Source organism: Crotalus tigris, unplaced genomic scaffold, assembly GCF_016545835.1.
Source record: "Crotalus tigris isolate CLP2741 ecotype Arizona unplaced genomic scaffold, ASM1654583v1 scf7180000023687.2574627, whole genome shotgun sequence".
NCBI classification, from domain to species: Eukaryota; Metazoa; Chordata; class Lepidosauria; order Squamata; family Viperidae; genus Crotalus; species Crotalus tigris.
In genome coordinates this window covers 1,368,994-1,386,779 of record NW_024100118.1, presented here as the reverse complement: position 1 = coordinate 1,386,779, position 17,786 = coordinate 1,368,994, and the positions used below count along the sequence as shown (strand labels likewise).

Sequence of the window (17,786 nt, the reverse complement as noted above, 5' to 3'; positions counted from 1 at the left end):
TGGAGTTGTATTTTTGTGACCTGCATGTATTATGCAACAAATAGGTATATGAGATTCCATCTGACAGGGCTGTGGCATTTGAAAATATCTCAATTATGCAAAGTACAACCTTTTTGTTGGAGGGATAGTTACCTTCACGATTTTCTCACTGGGTCATTTAGATGTAGAAACAGAAGTTCTGGGATGAATAGCATCCTTGTAAAATTGATTCTGATGCATAAAGGGAACTAAATCTGAATGTTTAGATAACTCATTTTATTTGAAAATCTCTGCCAACTTTATTTCATAGGTAATGCATTTTGAATATACAGTGCAATTTTTCTCAGAGAAAATTATTAGCTCTGTATGAGAATATTATTAGGAAAGTGTTAAAAGAGAATGTAAATACTATCTAAGAAAAGCAACATTCAACTAAAATATTTTCAGACTGATACTGAATTCTACTTTTCTGCTGAAAGACAGTCTTGTCGTGTATATATCATTGAATTGTCAACTAATCTTACCTCTTAAATTCAGATTGGAGAGTGATTATAGCTGACTTTTTCTAAACAACAACTTGAAATGTTGATTGAAATGACAGGTGCAGAAAAATTATTCAGGGCATTAAACAGCACAGTTTTTTAATACAACTCTCAGAAAATAGAAATCCCACAAACGTATCTTTTTATAAGTGAAGTGGGATGGAGAAGATCTTGCTTATAAGTTCATATATTTTTCTACATATTTATATTGTATCCTATCACATTTTTTACAGAAGAATCTTAGCACATTGTAGTGAATTTCTACTCTAGGTGTAACTTCAAAACAATCTTTTGGCATATAATTTTTATTAAAACTGTTAAACAAGAAGATAAAAACTAACAAATATAGGGTAAGGAAGAAAAAATAAAGCAAAAAAATTCAAGAAAAGAAAAGTTAAAGAAAAATAGAAAAGGAAAAAGATAATTTTCAAATAACATGCACTGGAATGCAAGTCTTTTCCTTTGGTTTCTTTATAGTATTAAGTCATAATGAACTTTCTGAAATACTGAACTGTATATTTTCATAAAATAAGTAAAACATATACTAGACAATCCATGACCTGTTGTGTCGTCCTTTCAGACATATTTACTTACCTAACACTCCTGTACCCTCACACATCCTCCCTGATCCACGTCATGCCCCCTTCGCACATCTATCTGCACCCCATGCAACCTCCTTGACCGGTACAGTGCCTCACTCACTTGTGTACCCTCCCCAATGCAAACAGCACCATTTGTGCACCCAAATGACATGACATCTCTCACACCCCCACATCCTTCCTGACATGCACTGTCCCTCTTGTGTTCCCTGACACACACACCCTAGCCCAGGGATAGGCAACCCAAAACACTGAAAACAGCCACTTGGACCTGTTTCCCACCGAAAACAAAAACACTGGGAGCCACAAAACCCTGTTGATATCTAAAATGAAGATAATACTGCATATATCCTTTTTTACCTTTATTATATGTATATACAGGGCTTTTTTTGCCATAGAACGCCCAGAATGGAGTTCCGGCACCTTTTTTGGATGGAACCTTGTAGGATAGGCAAGGCAGGTTGTAGGACGTGTATGAGTTCCGGCATATATCAGTTATGGCGAACCTTTTAGAGACCGAGTGCCCAAACTGCAACCCAAAATCTACTTACGCATGATCGGGTGCCGGGTGGGTGTGGCCCATTGGGTGGGCATGGTCCATTGGGTGGGCGTGGCTGCGGTGGTAACAGCAGACTGGGTGGGACTAAAACGTTCAATCAATTCCAACTTTGCAAGATCTCTTTTTTTCTCGCAAGAAGTTGAAATTGACTGATTGATTGAACCTTTTTTTTTGCACACGGCGGAGGCCTAAAGCGAAAAGGTGTTATAAAACCCAGCTGAAGGCCTAGGACTAGGGCAACGGTGCACATACCCACAGAGAGCGCTCTGAGTGCCGTTTCTGGCACCTGTGTCATAGCTTCGTGTGTGTGTGTGTGTGTGTGCGTGTGTGTGTATCATAAAGATAAAAAAGGATATATGCAGTGTTATCTTCATTTTAGATGTCAAAAGAGTCTGTCTCTCCCTCCCTCTCTCCTCTCCCTTTCTCTTTCTCCCTTTCTCTTTCCTCTTCCTCTCCCTTTTCCTCTCCCCCTTTCCATTCCCTCTTTCTTTCCTCTTTCTCTTTCATCTCCCTCTTTCCTCTCTATCTCTTTTTCTCTATCTCTTTTTCTCTTTCCTCTCTTTCTCTTTCCTCTCCCCTTCTCTTTTTCTTTCTTCCTCTCTCCTCTCTCTCTCTTTCCTCTCTCTTTCTCTCCCTCTCTCTCCCTCTCTTTCTCTCTCTGTTCCTTCTCTCTTCCTCTCTCCGCCCTTCTGGTCACCTGGCAAGCTGGCTTCAAGCTGTTCTCCAACAAGCTGACACACATTCTTATTGGGCTAGCTCAGGGGTAGGCAACCTCAGCTCTTTTAAGACTCATGGACTTCAACTCCCAGAATTCCTGAGTCAGTATAGCTGGGCTAGCTAGCTTTCTCCTGCCCTTCCTGCTTCCTGCAGAGATGCAGCAAAGGGAGGAGCCCTGCCCAGTAAGCTTGTCAGCTCGTCGGAACAGGGTGAAGCTACTCTCTTTTTTATACACCACACACAGAGATTAGAGAGAGAGAGAGAGAAGCTCTGTCTCTGTCTCTCTGCAAATGGTAGAGGAGGCTGGGAGCTGCAGGGGAAGGCTCAAAGAGCCGCATGCGGCTCTGGAGCCGCAGGTTGCCGGCCTGTGCCCTAGCCGATGCCACACATTTATACACCTGACCCTAGCACACCTGCTTACAAGCTGTGCATCCTCCCTGATCCTATGCAGAACCTTTCCTGCACTCCCAAACATACCCACACTCCCTCTCCCATCCAGTGGCAGTCACTTACCTGCCTGTGAGCCTGGGATTTCCAATTTCCTGCCATTTTCCCCGTTGATCTTTCTTCTGGGAAGCTGGCAGGGAGCAAACCACTGTCCGTTAGCACATTGTGTAAACTCAGTCACTGAGTATTTTCACATGAAATCTCATTCTGGTTATGCAGTTGAAAGTGACAGCTGTTCCAATTTAGGTAACATACTTAAGAATATAAGTAGGTGAATTTAGTCAACACAGCAAGTATGTGTAGTGCTTTGCCAAATATGGGCAAACATAAATGGTAATTGCATTGTTCAAAGGTTTATTATTATGCATTCAGCTTTCTTTTGCAAATGGATTCTACTACACTGTGTTTAAAATTCAAAAGCTGCAAGTGTTTTCAAGTGACTATATTCTAACCATCATTATATTCTAACCATAAATTATTAATCAAACCTCCATATGTTTGAGGTTTGTATCCTGAGGCAGCAAGCAGCTTTGTTTTATATTATGTCATTTGCCAAATGTTAATCTTTGTGTTAGCAACTCATTTAAATGCTTGACATCTGTTTTTTCAAGATAATTGGTTCAGAGACAGTATTCTACTGCAAGGCAGTGGAATGTGAAGTAAAAAGAAAAGATTGAAATAGAAGGGCACCACCTGAAACTATAATATTTGGGATGTATCAATCTCTTTAATATGTTTAATAAATGAATCACAGAATAGATGGAGCATTTTAATTGTTAAATATACATTGTATCTGCACAGATATTTAAGTAAAAATATATGATATACATATAGTTTATTAAAAGTCCCTCAGTGTTGCCCAGGAATTAACAGTGTTATTTGCAAGAAACCATGAAAATATTCAGTAACTGCATTCACATAATATGCAAAGATATAATGTGGTTTATTTTGTATCGAGCTTATCATGCCTGAATTAGTCCAGTCATTGTGTATGTATATATTACTACAAATATGGTATAATGTTATTCAATAATTCTGTAGAACTCTTTTTTCAAGATATAATGTCCCAAATTAGTATTGATTAATAACCAGTGGATTTGTTGACTCTTGACTGCCAGGTAGGGAATTAACAAAACAAAATGGAGTAACAAAATACCTGCATACATTATCCAGTTATATTGCTATAACATCCAGAAGCGTGCTGACTGGGGAATTCTGGGAGTTGAAGTTCACATAGCTTAAAGTCGCCAAGTTTGAAAAGCACTGTACTAGACCAAACTGGCTCATTTTCTCAGATGTCAATATCCTCTAGAAAATAATCGTCTAATTACTACCAAAGTATTGTATCTTTATCTCATTGGGTAGAAACATTATGTAATTAGACCTAATAATGGTTGTAATATTGTTGTCATTGTTTATCATGGTTGTATGTATGCTGCAGTGTAAGAAGTATCTCTGAAATCCATTGTTACCCTAAACTCAGGAAATAGATTTGCTGCTATGTGGTTCACCTGATTTTGCCATAGATTGTGCCTGCCTTGTGGGCAAAGCAGGTAATTGAAACTAATTGGGCTGTGCAAGGCTTTGCATTCAATGCTAAATTTATTTGCCAGTTCTGGGCAAAACAGAAAACTCACTAAATTATCTTGAACATGCTACAATACTTAGGTCCATATTATTTGAGAGAACAGAATTTTCTATATGCACTTCTGTGCTTACTGAGAATTGCATTTGTAACAACTGGTGAACAAACCTTTTCTGTTGCCATCCATGCTGTTTGGAATGCATGCCCTGAAGAATCTGCGTATTTACTAGTTTTGTCTACTGCTATAATTCCTAATGATTCCTGGTGGTTTAAGACCTGAAGGACTTAAGATCTTTATTAGCTTTTTAAAAACCTTCAAAACATTTTTATACAGACTTTCAACAGCTAATCTGAACAGTTGATTATTAAGTTCACCTGTGTTAGCTACTTGTTATTTGTCATTTTACCTTTTCCATTATAAATGGCTGAGACTATTAACAGTTGGCAGGCAGTATAGCTAGTTACATAAGTATAAATAAATAACATTCTTTGAAACAAATGGAAGTTTGAATGAAGCATCTTCTTAGAACTTTTAATAGAAGCTACCTTTTTTCCTGGGACCACACAGCTACCCTCGTACATTTTGAAAAATAAATAAATAAATAAATAAATAAGTGCCTTTTTTGGAACAGAAAAATGCCATGCAGCCCTGTTCCTACTACAAAGTTAGAACAATGTTAAAAGTTCCCAAGGGTATATATTTCAACATTTGAAAGGATCTTTAAAAGAATAATTCTCAATCCATGGCCCAGCTCGCCACATCACGTGACATGTTGCGACGTATCGCAACTTTTTGCATTGCCAGAGCTGGGTGGGTGCGGCCTCCACACGATGCAACCGGCCCCATGGACCAGCAGTTTGACACCCCTGCAAGGGGTCATTGATTTGGCCTCAAATTCATTGATTTAAAATATTTATATAGCTGCCCATCATGTATCATAATATTGGGCAATTTATAAAGAATAAAAAGCACAAAATAACATTTCTGGTTTCCAGCTAATATGTTACTCTAACATGTTAGCAGGAAGAGCCAGGTCATTAAGCCAAGGCTTTCCAGAAAGCTGGAAGGGTAGGGACTTGCCAGATTTCAGAGGGAAGGTATTCCAAAGGGCAGGGGCTGCTAGTGAGAAGGCACACTGCCTAGATCCCTCTGGATGGTAACATTTAAGGGAAGGGACCTGGGTACACCCATCCTATTGGACTTGGTTCAGTGGGCGAATACCCTCAGGGAGAGGGGTTTCACAAACAACCTGCTCCTGTGCCACTGAGGGCTTTAAAAGTGATAATCAGAATCTTGAATTACAGCTAAAAAAAACCTAGAAACTTGTACAGCCACTGTGTAACATGGACAAACCGTGAGTTGCCCAAAACTGTGTGCATTGCTGCACTCTGGACCAGTTGCAATTTCCACATGGTCTTCAAGGGCAGCCTTGTGTAAAACATGTCACAGTAGTTCAATCAAGAAATAGGCAACTGGTTGAAAGTTGTGTATCATAGTTGAGTCCAAAGATGGCCTCTAAAGATCTCATGAAATCACCAAGTTCTTTGTATTCTTGTAAAAAAATATAATAATAACAATAATAATAATAACAATAATAATAATTGTTATTAATATTATTATTATTACATTCTCATGTAATTTGATCTCTCACAGGATTTGGACTTTTGCAACTACTATCAAAGGCAATCACATTCCATGGTGCCCACAAGTATCTTTGTTAACCTTTGGTTTATTTTATAGTCAGCAAAGCCTTTTGAATGGCATACATTTTTTGAGGGACTATCTCTCTATATTTACATTTACTCTTCCCATCAAGTCTAATAGGAGAAGTTAAGTCTATGAAGAAGTGCCACCTGACAAAACCCATGGGATCCACATTTTGGAAAATCAGTTCCTTGGAGCTTAGATTGGTCCTGACCCTATGGCATTCAGGAAGGTGCTGAAAAGACAGCTTTGTTCTTGCTCTAGGGTCAGTAGTGGTGGATAGCTTTTACAATGGTTGTATTGAATGTGACCTATTGATTGGATTTGGTTAGTGTGTGTGCGCCCATGTGTGTGTTTTAATGTGATTTTGTATTGCATGTCTTATATTTGTTTGCATTGATTTGTTCTGATTTCAATGCTATTTTTATTGCTGGGCTCCACCCAGAGTTACTGAATGATGTTGGGTGGCTATACAGATTCAATAAATAAATAAATAAGCTCCAAAAATTCTGAATGATGGCACAACAACCCTGAAATTGTTTACTTTCATTTATATTTAAATTTACACATTGTTTCTCTTCAACCATTTATTAAATATTTCTCTTCTGTCACACTAAACAATCACAGTTTGGTAACATTATTTGGTGTGTCTATGTAGGGGGCACTTCCAACATTTCTCCAGGCTACTTGATGTGCACCTCTGCTTTGCAGCAGTGTTTCTCTTGTTGAGTGGGGACTTCTGAGAGTTAAAGTCCGCACATCTTTACACTTTTAAGATTGAGAAACACATAGTGTACCTCCTATCTTATAACTCTGAGATGGGGGATGTCTCCCTGAAGATGAAAATTCTTTTTCAATAAAACCTTTTTTATGTGCAGCGTATATTTGCGCACTACAACTCCAGTGCTAATTACAAAGAAGGAAGATATGAACCCCATCTGAAACTTTCGATCACCCAAAAGGATACATAGTACCAACTTTTCCGAACTAGCTGTCCCAGAGCGCCTCTTCTTTCTTTGATTCCGCCTCTCCGGAAGCCAGGCAGGAAAATAAATTGCTTCTCCTTGGAAAGGTTTGCTATCTTAGAGGATTGCAGTAAGAGGAAAACGCTGGACAAGCCTTAGTCTAATTATTTATTCCTCGTGGTGCTAGTCCTTGCGGTTGAAACTGTCAGATGATAGCGAAACAACCCATGGAAACAAGTCCTCCTTGCGTTAAAGGAACTCTCCCGCCCTGAAGGATTCATCCGACCAACCTACGGGTTGCCCGCGGGCGAGTTTCAGGTGTTTGGGTCACAAAGAGACAAAGACACTTCTCTTCGCCTCTCGGCCTCTTGGGTGCCTCCGAGCCCCGCCCCCGAATCGGCCTGGAAGAAAGCGATCGGCCAATGGAACCGAGCGGGGCGAAGGCGCCTCTCCCCTCCCTTTGCTCAGGTATGTAGGTATTGCGCATGCCCTCTCCTGACTTGGGTGTGGCGCGCGCGACAGCCTGCCTGGGCTGCAGAAGGAGGCGATGCGCCTTTTAAGAAGTGCGAAACCTCAACAGGTGGTTGGAGCTCCGTGAAGGCGAGGTAAGGCTGCCTTTCAGTGGAGCTGGTGGGCAGAGCTGGGCAGCGTGAAAGGCGCTCAGAGCAGAGCGCGTAAAAAGGAGCTTGGGAGGAATTATTTCCCTAATTGTTTTTCTCTGAATTGGCTGTGATTTGAGATAGTGTCCTTGTGGTTGTCGCCGTCGCGCTAACTTTAGGACTTGAAAAGTGCTTCGGTCCCACGGCGATCTCTCTAGATCAAACTAGTTCGTTCAGGTTTTTTCTAAAGTTGAGCAATAGTGGTCGGAGGAGGGGGGGCGCCGAAGGGGACGCAGGAAATGGGGGGAGGGGGGAGTGAATGTGCCTTTTGATTTTCTCTTTTATTTTTCTCCTTAAGTTGCAAGGGATATTTTATCCCTTGATAAGGATCCTTCGGGGATATTTATGCTAAGTGACAATCAAGTTTAAATTTTTGAAGGTTGAGTTTCAGACAAGCAAACTGCATTTTGGCTTAGTTTGATGTATGTGTTAAACCTTAATTGTCTACTTTTCGTCTCGAAAGTATTTCTGGTGTAAATACCTCTTTATTTATCATGACTTACTATGTTTCCACATAACAGCTAGCTGGGCTCTTCAGTTGTAGCAAAAATAGTTGCACTTTGCAGGTGACTGAGATAGTTTTGAAAGTTGGAAATCAACATCTCTGTAATTATTCTACTATTCCCTGATATTTATTTTCTTGTAAGAAAAAAACCCCCAAACAGTGTGATATCGTTAAGTGACAAAAAAATTCTACATGTTCCATAGCATTTTATGATTGAGAAGATTATGCAACATAAAAGCCTTGTCAGGAAACATCCAAACTTGTATGTATGCTACCTTACATTTGTACTATACCTACTGTACATAAATTTGTTGATAGCAGTTTAAGCATTTGATAAGCACAGTACATACAAACTGATAGCCAGTTTTTAAAGTGCTACTGTTTTCTTCTACTGATACATTGGAAAGCATCTTCTAGTAATGTTAATGCCTATTTTCTTTTATTAATCTGATTTACAAGTGTATCCAATTTAAATACAGATGGCAGATACTTGGCTCTTTCTGCTCTTTGCAAATTAAATCACTTTATATTACACTGAGCTGTGTTTTCTAATATATGGTTGTGAATATCTTTAAGCTTGCTCTTAAAGAACTAAACACAAATCTTTAAGAAATTTTCTAAAAATGAAGTCTTTAGTATTGGGCTGTGTTACCTATAATAAAAGTCCCAGCTTCTTGCAATGTTGCCATTCTGTTCATTAATGTGATTCCTTTAATAATCTTATGTTTAGTTTATTCAGATGTTTGTTTTAAATAAACACATTTATGGAATTAATACATTGGTGCATTAATGTAATATAGCAATTTATATATTGCCATCATCCTGGCTCTACTTCATGGTTGTAAAACATTACTATCCTCCTAGCTCTAATTCATAGTTGTAAAACATTCTGTACAGTATTGTTTTTTTACTCTATTTTATTATTAAAAAACAGGTGCTTTGAGAGCAAGAAAAATATTTTTCAGTAGCTTTATTTTTCTGTTCTTGAGGTTACCCTTAGTAAATAAGTGCATGCCTTATAGTATTGTGATATAAGTTTTTCCTGGTTGTTACTTTTCTTGAAAGAGGTGAAAAATTATTTCATTAATAAAAGGGGCATTATGAAAGGAGCTCCTTTGTCATTTCCTGTGACGGCCTTATTTATAAAATATGTTCAGAATGTGAAACTGCAGTTTTTATCTAGACTAAAAAGACTACTTACCATAAAAACTTTGAGGAAGTGGGATCTATGATATAGTGGAAATTTACTTATGTCTGAAATAAACACCAAAGAATGCAGAAGAATTAATCTTCAAATTATACCTCATTTAGTAATCATTACAATAGTGATGAAAAAGTAACCTTGCACTCTATCCTTGCATTTATGGTACAACCTTTGCGGGTGCATAAAGCAAAGGACTGCTGACATAAGATCATAAACACAGTTCAGTTTCACTTAGAGACTACTTCACTTAGTGAAGTGCTGTAATAGCTGGTCCCAATTGTGGTCACTGAATGAGGAGTGCCTGCATTTCTGTAAGATTGCATAGTGAATCTAAATAGTTGTCTGTGAATTACAAGGGTAAATTATATAAATTTAGGTAACTGAAAAAATAGACGATCGTGATATAGAGAATTAATAATTTAACTCATGATTCCAGGTATTCTTGGCTAAAAGATGTGTGTTGTGACCTGAACTTAATCTTGAAAATTGCATTTCACATAGTTATTAGCATTTTGTTTCAATTAAGTTAAAATATTAAATAACTTATTAGAATATTTTTCTTTATAGGTAAAAACGTCACAACTCAATTTCCACTATGTCACCCAGACCTTTTGAAAGTCCTCCACCCTATCGACCAGATGAATTGTAAATATCTATTTCATTTACTATAAATAAGTAAAGTACACTATTAAAATATGGCTTATGGCAGTTTTCTCCATTGCTGATATAATTTCTTAATTCTTGATATAATGACAGAGCTATTAAAACACATGTACAGTGATTTGAGTATTATATTGTGACTAAAGCTAAGATACACTATAGCACCTGCTCACTTTGTTAAAATTTTTTATATGTTTCCCAAGTAGCCGAATATTTAACAGCAGCCACACAAATGTTTGGGAGCTTTGAATCTCATAAAATACAAATTTGAAGTGAAAGGGGAGATAAAGTGTACTTTCCCAGTGACAGGAATATCAGAATAACTGACCATAGCTGCTTTTACCAAGCTAATTATTTTAATGGAAGAAATATTCATTGCTGATTCAGACTCATGGCTCAATTAAATGAATATGTTAATGAAATATCTTTTCCATCTTATTTTTCATTTTCTTCCATATATCTAAAAAGTACCATTTAGGGAAATGGCTTCCATCTCACCACAGTGTAGTGAGTATTGCACATGCACATAATTCCCTACTTCATTAAATCTTTTGGTCAGACATTAGCAGCTGAACACTACTTAATGATAAGCATTTTTTTGGAAGCAGTAAGAAATCTTATGGACTTTCTATATGCACATTGTATTTGATCATGGCAGATTATACGTGTGAATATATAGCATATATAAATACTGTATTTTCCGGCGGATAAGACGACTTTCTAAGCATGCAAATCAGCTCCGAAGTCAGGGATTGTCTTATACGCCAAGTCGTCTAATATGCCGGAAAATACTGTATGTTTTGGAGGACTATAATGAAGTAAATTTGACATTTAATGTTATTTGCTTTGGTAAAATTGTGTCTAATAGTTTCTTTAATCTTTGTAGCATACCTTCACACCATTTACCAAGCAACAATACATTTGGTGGTGAATTCCATTCTCAGCTTATGCACTCTCAACCAGCGTATTCTTATTATCCGGAAGATGAAGTGCAACGTTTCTACAAATGGTCCTCCCCACCAGGAATAATCAAGATCATGTCAATTCTCATACTAGTCATGTCTATTGGGGTCTTTGCTTGTGTTGCTTCTACTCTGGCTTGGGATATGGACATGTATGGAGGTCTACTAGGAACTGGTGTGGGGTACTCTGGCTATGGAGGTTTTGGAAATAACTATGGTGGATACGTTGGCAGCAGTGGTTTTGGAAGTTATGGTAGCTATAATAGTGCATATGGCCTTGGAGGAAATAATATTGATTCACGAGCTGCAAAAGGCTTTATACTTGCAATGACAGCTTTTTGCTTTATTGCTGGATTGCTGGTTTTTGTGATTGGTGTTACAAAGACTAAGATGGCCAGGACAAGGAAATATTATCTCTTTGTGATAATAACAAGCTCTATATTGCTCTTCTTGATGTTCATTGCTACAATCGTGTATATACTAGCAGTCAACCCAACTGCACAAGCTTCTGGATCAGCATCGTACTATCAAATCTATATGTTGTGCAACCAGTTTTATACAACCACAGTTACTGGACTCTACATGAATCAATACTTATATCACTACTGTGTGGTGGAACCTCAGGAGGTATGTAAATAAATTAGTATCATACCAAATGCAAAATATTAGTTGTGTTTGAAATAAAAAATAGAATTAAATAGCTATATTAAAACTTAGTTTTATGCAGAAATGATTTCACTGATTTGTGCAGGACACTGAATGTCACCCTTTTTTTGCAGCAGTGTGATTTTTTTTTGTTCTTAATATAGGGAAACAACAACAAAAATATGGAAATGTCTTAGTTCTCATTTCTTCTAAACAGATTTTGACACAGTGCTCACCCTTGTACTGTCTAAGCTTGGTTGTTTTTTTGCAGACATTTTGTGACCCAAACTAGATAACATCATCGATACTCCAACATTGTTGATGTTTTGGGCTACAATACCTATAGTATCTGCCATTAACTATCATATAAGTGCAGGATTCCAACATAGTGGCTTGATTGCATTTATATACCATTATTTGTTTGTATCTGTACATTTTCAGTCCAATTATATGTTTCCCAGTTAAAATTCTACTTCATATATAAAACCTTTTGCTAAATATATTGGCTGCAGTTGTTTGTATTTGATTAGACCAGTGTTTCTCAACCTTGACAATTTTAAGACATGTGGATTCAACTCCCAGAATTCCACAGCCAGCATTGCTGGCTGTGGAATTCTGGGAGTTGAAGTCCACATGCCTTAAAATTGTCAAGGTTGAGAAACACTGGATTAGACTAACTTAGGCCTTTGCCAAGGGATTCTGTAAATGGATAAGAATTTTAGATATATCTAATGCATTTGTGCAAGCTTAATTCTTTGTAAGCAAACCAATACAAGTGGGGAATCTGAAATTTATCTGATCATTAAAAGAGTTTTTATAATTTTATTGAAAAAAGTGTATTACATATTTTGATTACTATATACAATACATATGTATTTGCCTGGAAAAAATATACTATAGATTAAACATGGAAAAGATTAGATTGTTTTTTCCAAAAGCAGTGTTCTGTCAGACTGAGTTCAGTTAAATAAATATGAGGGACATATTTATTTACTGCATAAATATTATTGTTAAAATAATGCATATCTATGTACATGAAATGCTTGGCTTTTGCCACTGAAACACATGTAAATAATAATGCTTATTTCTATGTTTAAGAAGCTCCTTCCCAATTTGTTTAGTTTTCTGTATAAATCAAAATTTCTCAATATAGTGAAAATAGGTTAAATTTATCTTTGAATCTTGCATATTTGGTTACTATGTAATGATTCCATGTTGTTTAGTTGTAATTTGAAAAAGACTTTCTATTTAAGAGTATTAAGATTATTTGTGGTTGTAAAAGCAGTAATCTAAACATACTAATCTGCTTTTTTCCCCAGGCTATTGCTATTGTATTAGGCTTCCTGATTGCTGCAGCTTTGGCTATAATAATATTTTTCGCAGTAAAGACCCGAAGTAAAATAGGTTACTATGGTAAAATAAGTATACTCTGGGATAACACAAAAGGGTTTGATGAATCTCCTAATGTAGAAGAATGGGTAAGTTAACTAATATTTATTTTGGGCTGTTGCAGGATTGATGTTTGTTTTATAAATATGTGCCATGCTGAAATATGCTTTGCAGTAATGTGCAGGTGGTAATGTCACTTAAAATAAGGCAGAAATATTTTTAGCCCTGCTGGAGTTACGTTATAACCAATTGTGAATAATCATCAATATCAGTGTTTCTTAACCGTTTCTTAAGTGTGAATTTCAAGTGCCAGATGGCTGAGGAATTCTGGGACTTGCTCCAGACTGATCTACATAATAGTTATTTCTCCAATAAATAGTTGTTGAATTGTTGGAAGTGTCTAGAGAAATAAATGAAGTGAAAAGAGGAGAATGGGTAAATATGTAAACAGCTGCAAAGAGTGCTGCAGCAAAACACAGTTTTCTTTAGGATTTATCTCAGGATCAGCTGTTGCTTTGGAAAAACTTATGTGCTAGCTGACTTCTTACTGATTTTAGTCCTTTTTATAATGGCTAAGTCAAGGCTCTCTCCTTTTCTTCTCTGCCAATTATAACTTATTGCATCTCTGTTTTTTTCTCTGCTGGAAGGCAGTTGAGAATGTATCTACATCAATAGGTTTCTATGAAAGAAAAATGAATTGTATATGAATGAAAGAATTTTTATTACAGCCTCTGGCCAATCAGGATAATATATGCAAATAAGCAATTGCTTTTATAGGTAGAGAATGTTATTTTATAGGCAATTCATTTTAATAAGTAGGTATTTAATTTATCATGCATCTTGGCCTTGCCTCTATTGAGAGGAGGAATGTAGGTTTTGGCAGATGTCAATCTATCTATACATCCATCCAGCTGTATGCAAATGTTCAAGCATCTTTGGTCAAATTGTCTGTTTCAATGGATTCCTGAGTGAAAAGAAGTTGATTCAGTCCCCACATGACAACAAAGTTAAACAGCCCATTTTTTTACTATTTATGTACAGTTTATGAACTGTAAATAAGAAAATAATATGAGAGAACACTCCACTTCATTATTTTATTCATGGGAGAAATGCTTCTCTCATGAAACATTAAAAAGGTAACAGTTATAGAGAGTGCTGTTTATTTGGTTGTTTCATATGGGAAATCACACTTTGAAGTTTAAAACATACTGAATTGGTGAGTAAGGGTCTTTAGTAATCCACCTGTAAAGTCCTTAAAGACAAAAGAATTTTCAAGGGGCACAAAGTGCCAGGAATGCCCTTCACCTTAACCTCTGTGGTAGTATGGGATGTTGACCACAGGTTAGGGTGAGGGGCATTCCTGGCAGTTTGTGCTGCAACTGATAAAATGTTGGGGTTAGCCTTGAACAACTCAAGAACACCAGCCAAACGGACTACAGCAGTGGAAGCAACATTGTCAGGAAAATGTGCCTGGAGGTTGTGTTCATGATACCCTGGGCAATGGGTTTCATTCCTGCTATCCAAAACTGGCTGATGGTCTAAATGAGGCAAGGTGCCACTGTAGACAAGCTCTTGGGTAAATCCAATTTTGCTTCCACCAGCATGTTATTTCCTGTGTCACCGGCTGCCTCACAACTTCAAAACATAAGCGGCTTCCCTCCCTGGACTTAAAAGTTGGCATTACAACTTTTTCATTTAAAAACAAATAGGCATTATAGATTGAATCTTATACTATTAGAAATAATGAAGTAATTTACTTTCTTAATTGTTCACTAATGGAGAGGACTTGGGAACTAAAAATAGTAGCATAAATCTTGTATTTAAATTGCCTGTTTGTGTTTATAGTATTCATTGCATCCTGGCACCTTATGACTTATCTGCGACATTGCTTTGGCATTGACCTTTATCGAGAAGCTTATTGTCAAGAGACTGATTACTTCATCTAGGGCTTTAAATGAGACAAAGTGAATGTTTCGGTGAGACAGTTTCTGGGTGTGTACTTTATTAGCTAATGAACTTGTTTACTCATGTTTCACCTGATAGAGGAGAGAGTAAAGCAGAGCTGCAAATCAAATCCTAGTGAATAACTTGTAGCTGTGGTTTTTGTGTTTATCACAGAACAATAATTTGTATTTGTGCATAAGTGTAGACTCTTGATTAGTATCTCCCCTCATATTATGATTTTGGTAATAGTTTTCCTTTACCTTTTGGTCTAGTTAGTTTGCTTTTTGTTTTGCAAAATAAATAGGGAAGAAAACCACATTCCAGTGACTAACTTTTACTTATGGTTTATGTGTTTGTCATGGACCAACAATCTTTCATGGAAGATCATAGCAAAGGCTATGTAAAAAAATATTTTGGAGAAAATCTGTCTGCACAAGAGGCTTGGGTGGGAGGAGCATTACTACTTCTTTGCACTTGTGTTGTCATTTTTTTTCTCTGTTTCTTGGCGGACTTTGAAATATACATAACAACTTACTCAGAATTATTCAGTATGAGAGCTATTTATAGGACATTAATCCATTTCTCTTAGATTATAATTGCTAACCAAAATTGCCTGAGGATTAAGCAGACGACCGCAAGATTGATGTTGTCTTCTTTATGTCCACTAAATGGCCTTGGTTACAGAGACTACATTTATTGTAACTGAGCAAAACATTAAATGGCTTCAGCAGTGCTGAGTGTGTTGAGCTATAAAACCTGGGGAGGTGAGCTGTCACAAGATTTGCAGTAGGGATGGTCAAACCATATAAAGTGCTTTATGTGCACCTGCACAAAAGTTATTTCGCACAGTTTGTAGTTGACTATGCTTTTACAGCTTTTGAGCCCAAAAGCAATTGAGGCAGAGCCATGATTGCCATGTCGATCTGAGTCTGTGAAGCTGCTGGAAGTTGTCCCAAATAGTTCTGAGCCCCTTAATCAGGCTCGGTTTTTTGGCCATTGTAATTTCTTTATAGCATTTTCAAAGCTGAACTGAGTATCGATTAAAACAAATAGAACAATCTCTCATTGAGAGGAGAACTGTTACTTGCTTTCATTCAAATAAGAATCAATAGTTTTCACTTGGAAAGGAAAAAAAGTTTCTTTGAGAATAGAGCAAACAGAATATTCTTCTATTTCTTCCTTGCATCAAATAATGGTAATTCCTTAGTTTCTCTAATGCATTCCTTTGGTGCTGAAAAATATTATATGAAAGTGAGACTGTTATCTTTGCTTGGATTGCAAGCTGGGCTCAGAATTATTTTTTAGATATTGTTCTGTCTGCAGCTATGCCAGAATTAGTGAGTCAATATAATGCTAAATTATACAGGGCCCATTGTGTTGTATTTAAAGCAGGCATGTCCATCTTGTGGCCCATGCGCTGCATGTGGTTTTGGACAGCTAGTGATGTGGCCCCACAAGATCATAATAAAAATATACATTTAAAAAGGAAAGTTTGTTATTTATATACATTAACTATGTTGTGGAAAAACCCAATGAAAAAAACAAGAGACAGCAACACAGAGCAATAATTGTTACTTTAAGATTCAGAGGCTTATTTCAGCAATAATTTGGAACACACACATAAACATCCAATGACATAGCAGTTGCAATAAGGACAGCTATAGGCCAGTGGCCAATCAATCAGGTCCAGTCCCAATTTTTTATACCCTTTCTCATCCTAAGACCATAGACAGATGGTCAACAACCTTACACTTTCTACTGACCCTTTGCTGAATATAACTTTTTTTTTAGAAATTTTATTTATAATACAGTTAAAAACAAACAAACATTGGATTTAACATGACATTCCAGTATGTGCACTGAATATAACTTTCCACGTACTCGTGTACATTGTAACTCGCATCCATCAGCTACTATTTCTTACAGTTCCAGTCCTTACGTTCTAAATATATTTGAAACAAGCAAGCTTAGCAAAATCATATTAAATAAAGTACAATTGCAAACTGCAAAATTAAGCATAGCACAGACTTTGGTTCAATACTTTTTCCATGAGGCCTGATTTAGTTCACGTGGGCCTAAACCTTGTATAGATGAACAACAGCCAATATTTTAATTTTCTACAACTATATTATATACTTTGTGCAGGGCCCGAGACAATTCCTCTTTACTCACTGCAGCCCAAAAGGCTGAACATACCTGAAATAAAGCATTAGATTAAACCAGGGAGATCCAGATTCAAATTCAGTCTCAAGCATGCACTTGTGCACACTGTCAGATCGATGTATCTTACAAAAATGTCATCGTTGAAGTACCATATGTTGTGTCTGGGCCTGATGAGGAAACTCAGCAGGCCCAGAATTGTTGCAAATGGTCCCGGGGGTTCTAAAAGCTGCCCGGGACCAGACAGAGAGGTGCCAGTGCATGCGCACAAGGCTCAAAGAAAGAAGAAATCTTATTGGTTCACTCTGCCGGGGTTCAAGCCCTATAAAAGGCATGCGTGCCTTTTGCTTTTTGCTGGGAGTTGGAGTAAGAGAATAAAGCATTGATTAGTTATTATCATGTGTCTTCATCATTTGCACACGAACGGAAACACAACGCTGGCGACGAGGATGGGATCCTTTGCAAGCTGAAGAAAAAAAAGTTTTAAGGATTCACCCAGGAAGTCCTGAAGAGGGGAAGACGGCGTCTCAATCAGTGTCCCAGCCTGCCAGTATAGTATC

The 17,786-nt window shown here is 37.2% G+C and overlaps 1 protein-coding gene across 2 annotated transcripts in view; it reads left to right on the top strand.

The window, feature by feature from the left end:
• The first annotated feature begins 7,570 nt into the window (after window positions 1-7,570).
• Window positions 7,571-17,786, top strand: part of OCLN (occludin) — a 37,062-nt gene continuing 26,846 nt past the window's right edge. The window contains exons 1-4 of one of the 2 annotated variants that reach the window (XM_039320748.1): window positions 7,571-7,703; window positions 10,034-10,111; window positions 11,013-11,715; window positions 13,053-13,211. In XM_039320748.1, the coding sequence (XP_039176682.1) occupies window positions 10,062-10,111; window positions 11,013-11,715; window positions 13,053-13,211 (912 nt within the window). In that variant the 5' untranslated portion in view covers window positions 7,571-7,703; window positions 10,034-10,061. Of the gene's footprint in view, window positions 7,704-8,503; window positions 8,525-10,033; window positions 10,112-11,012; window positions 11,716-13,052; window positions 13,212-17,786 lie in introns of those variants that run through there. The other variant, XM_039320749.1, reaches the window with a different exon arrangement.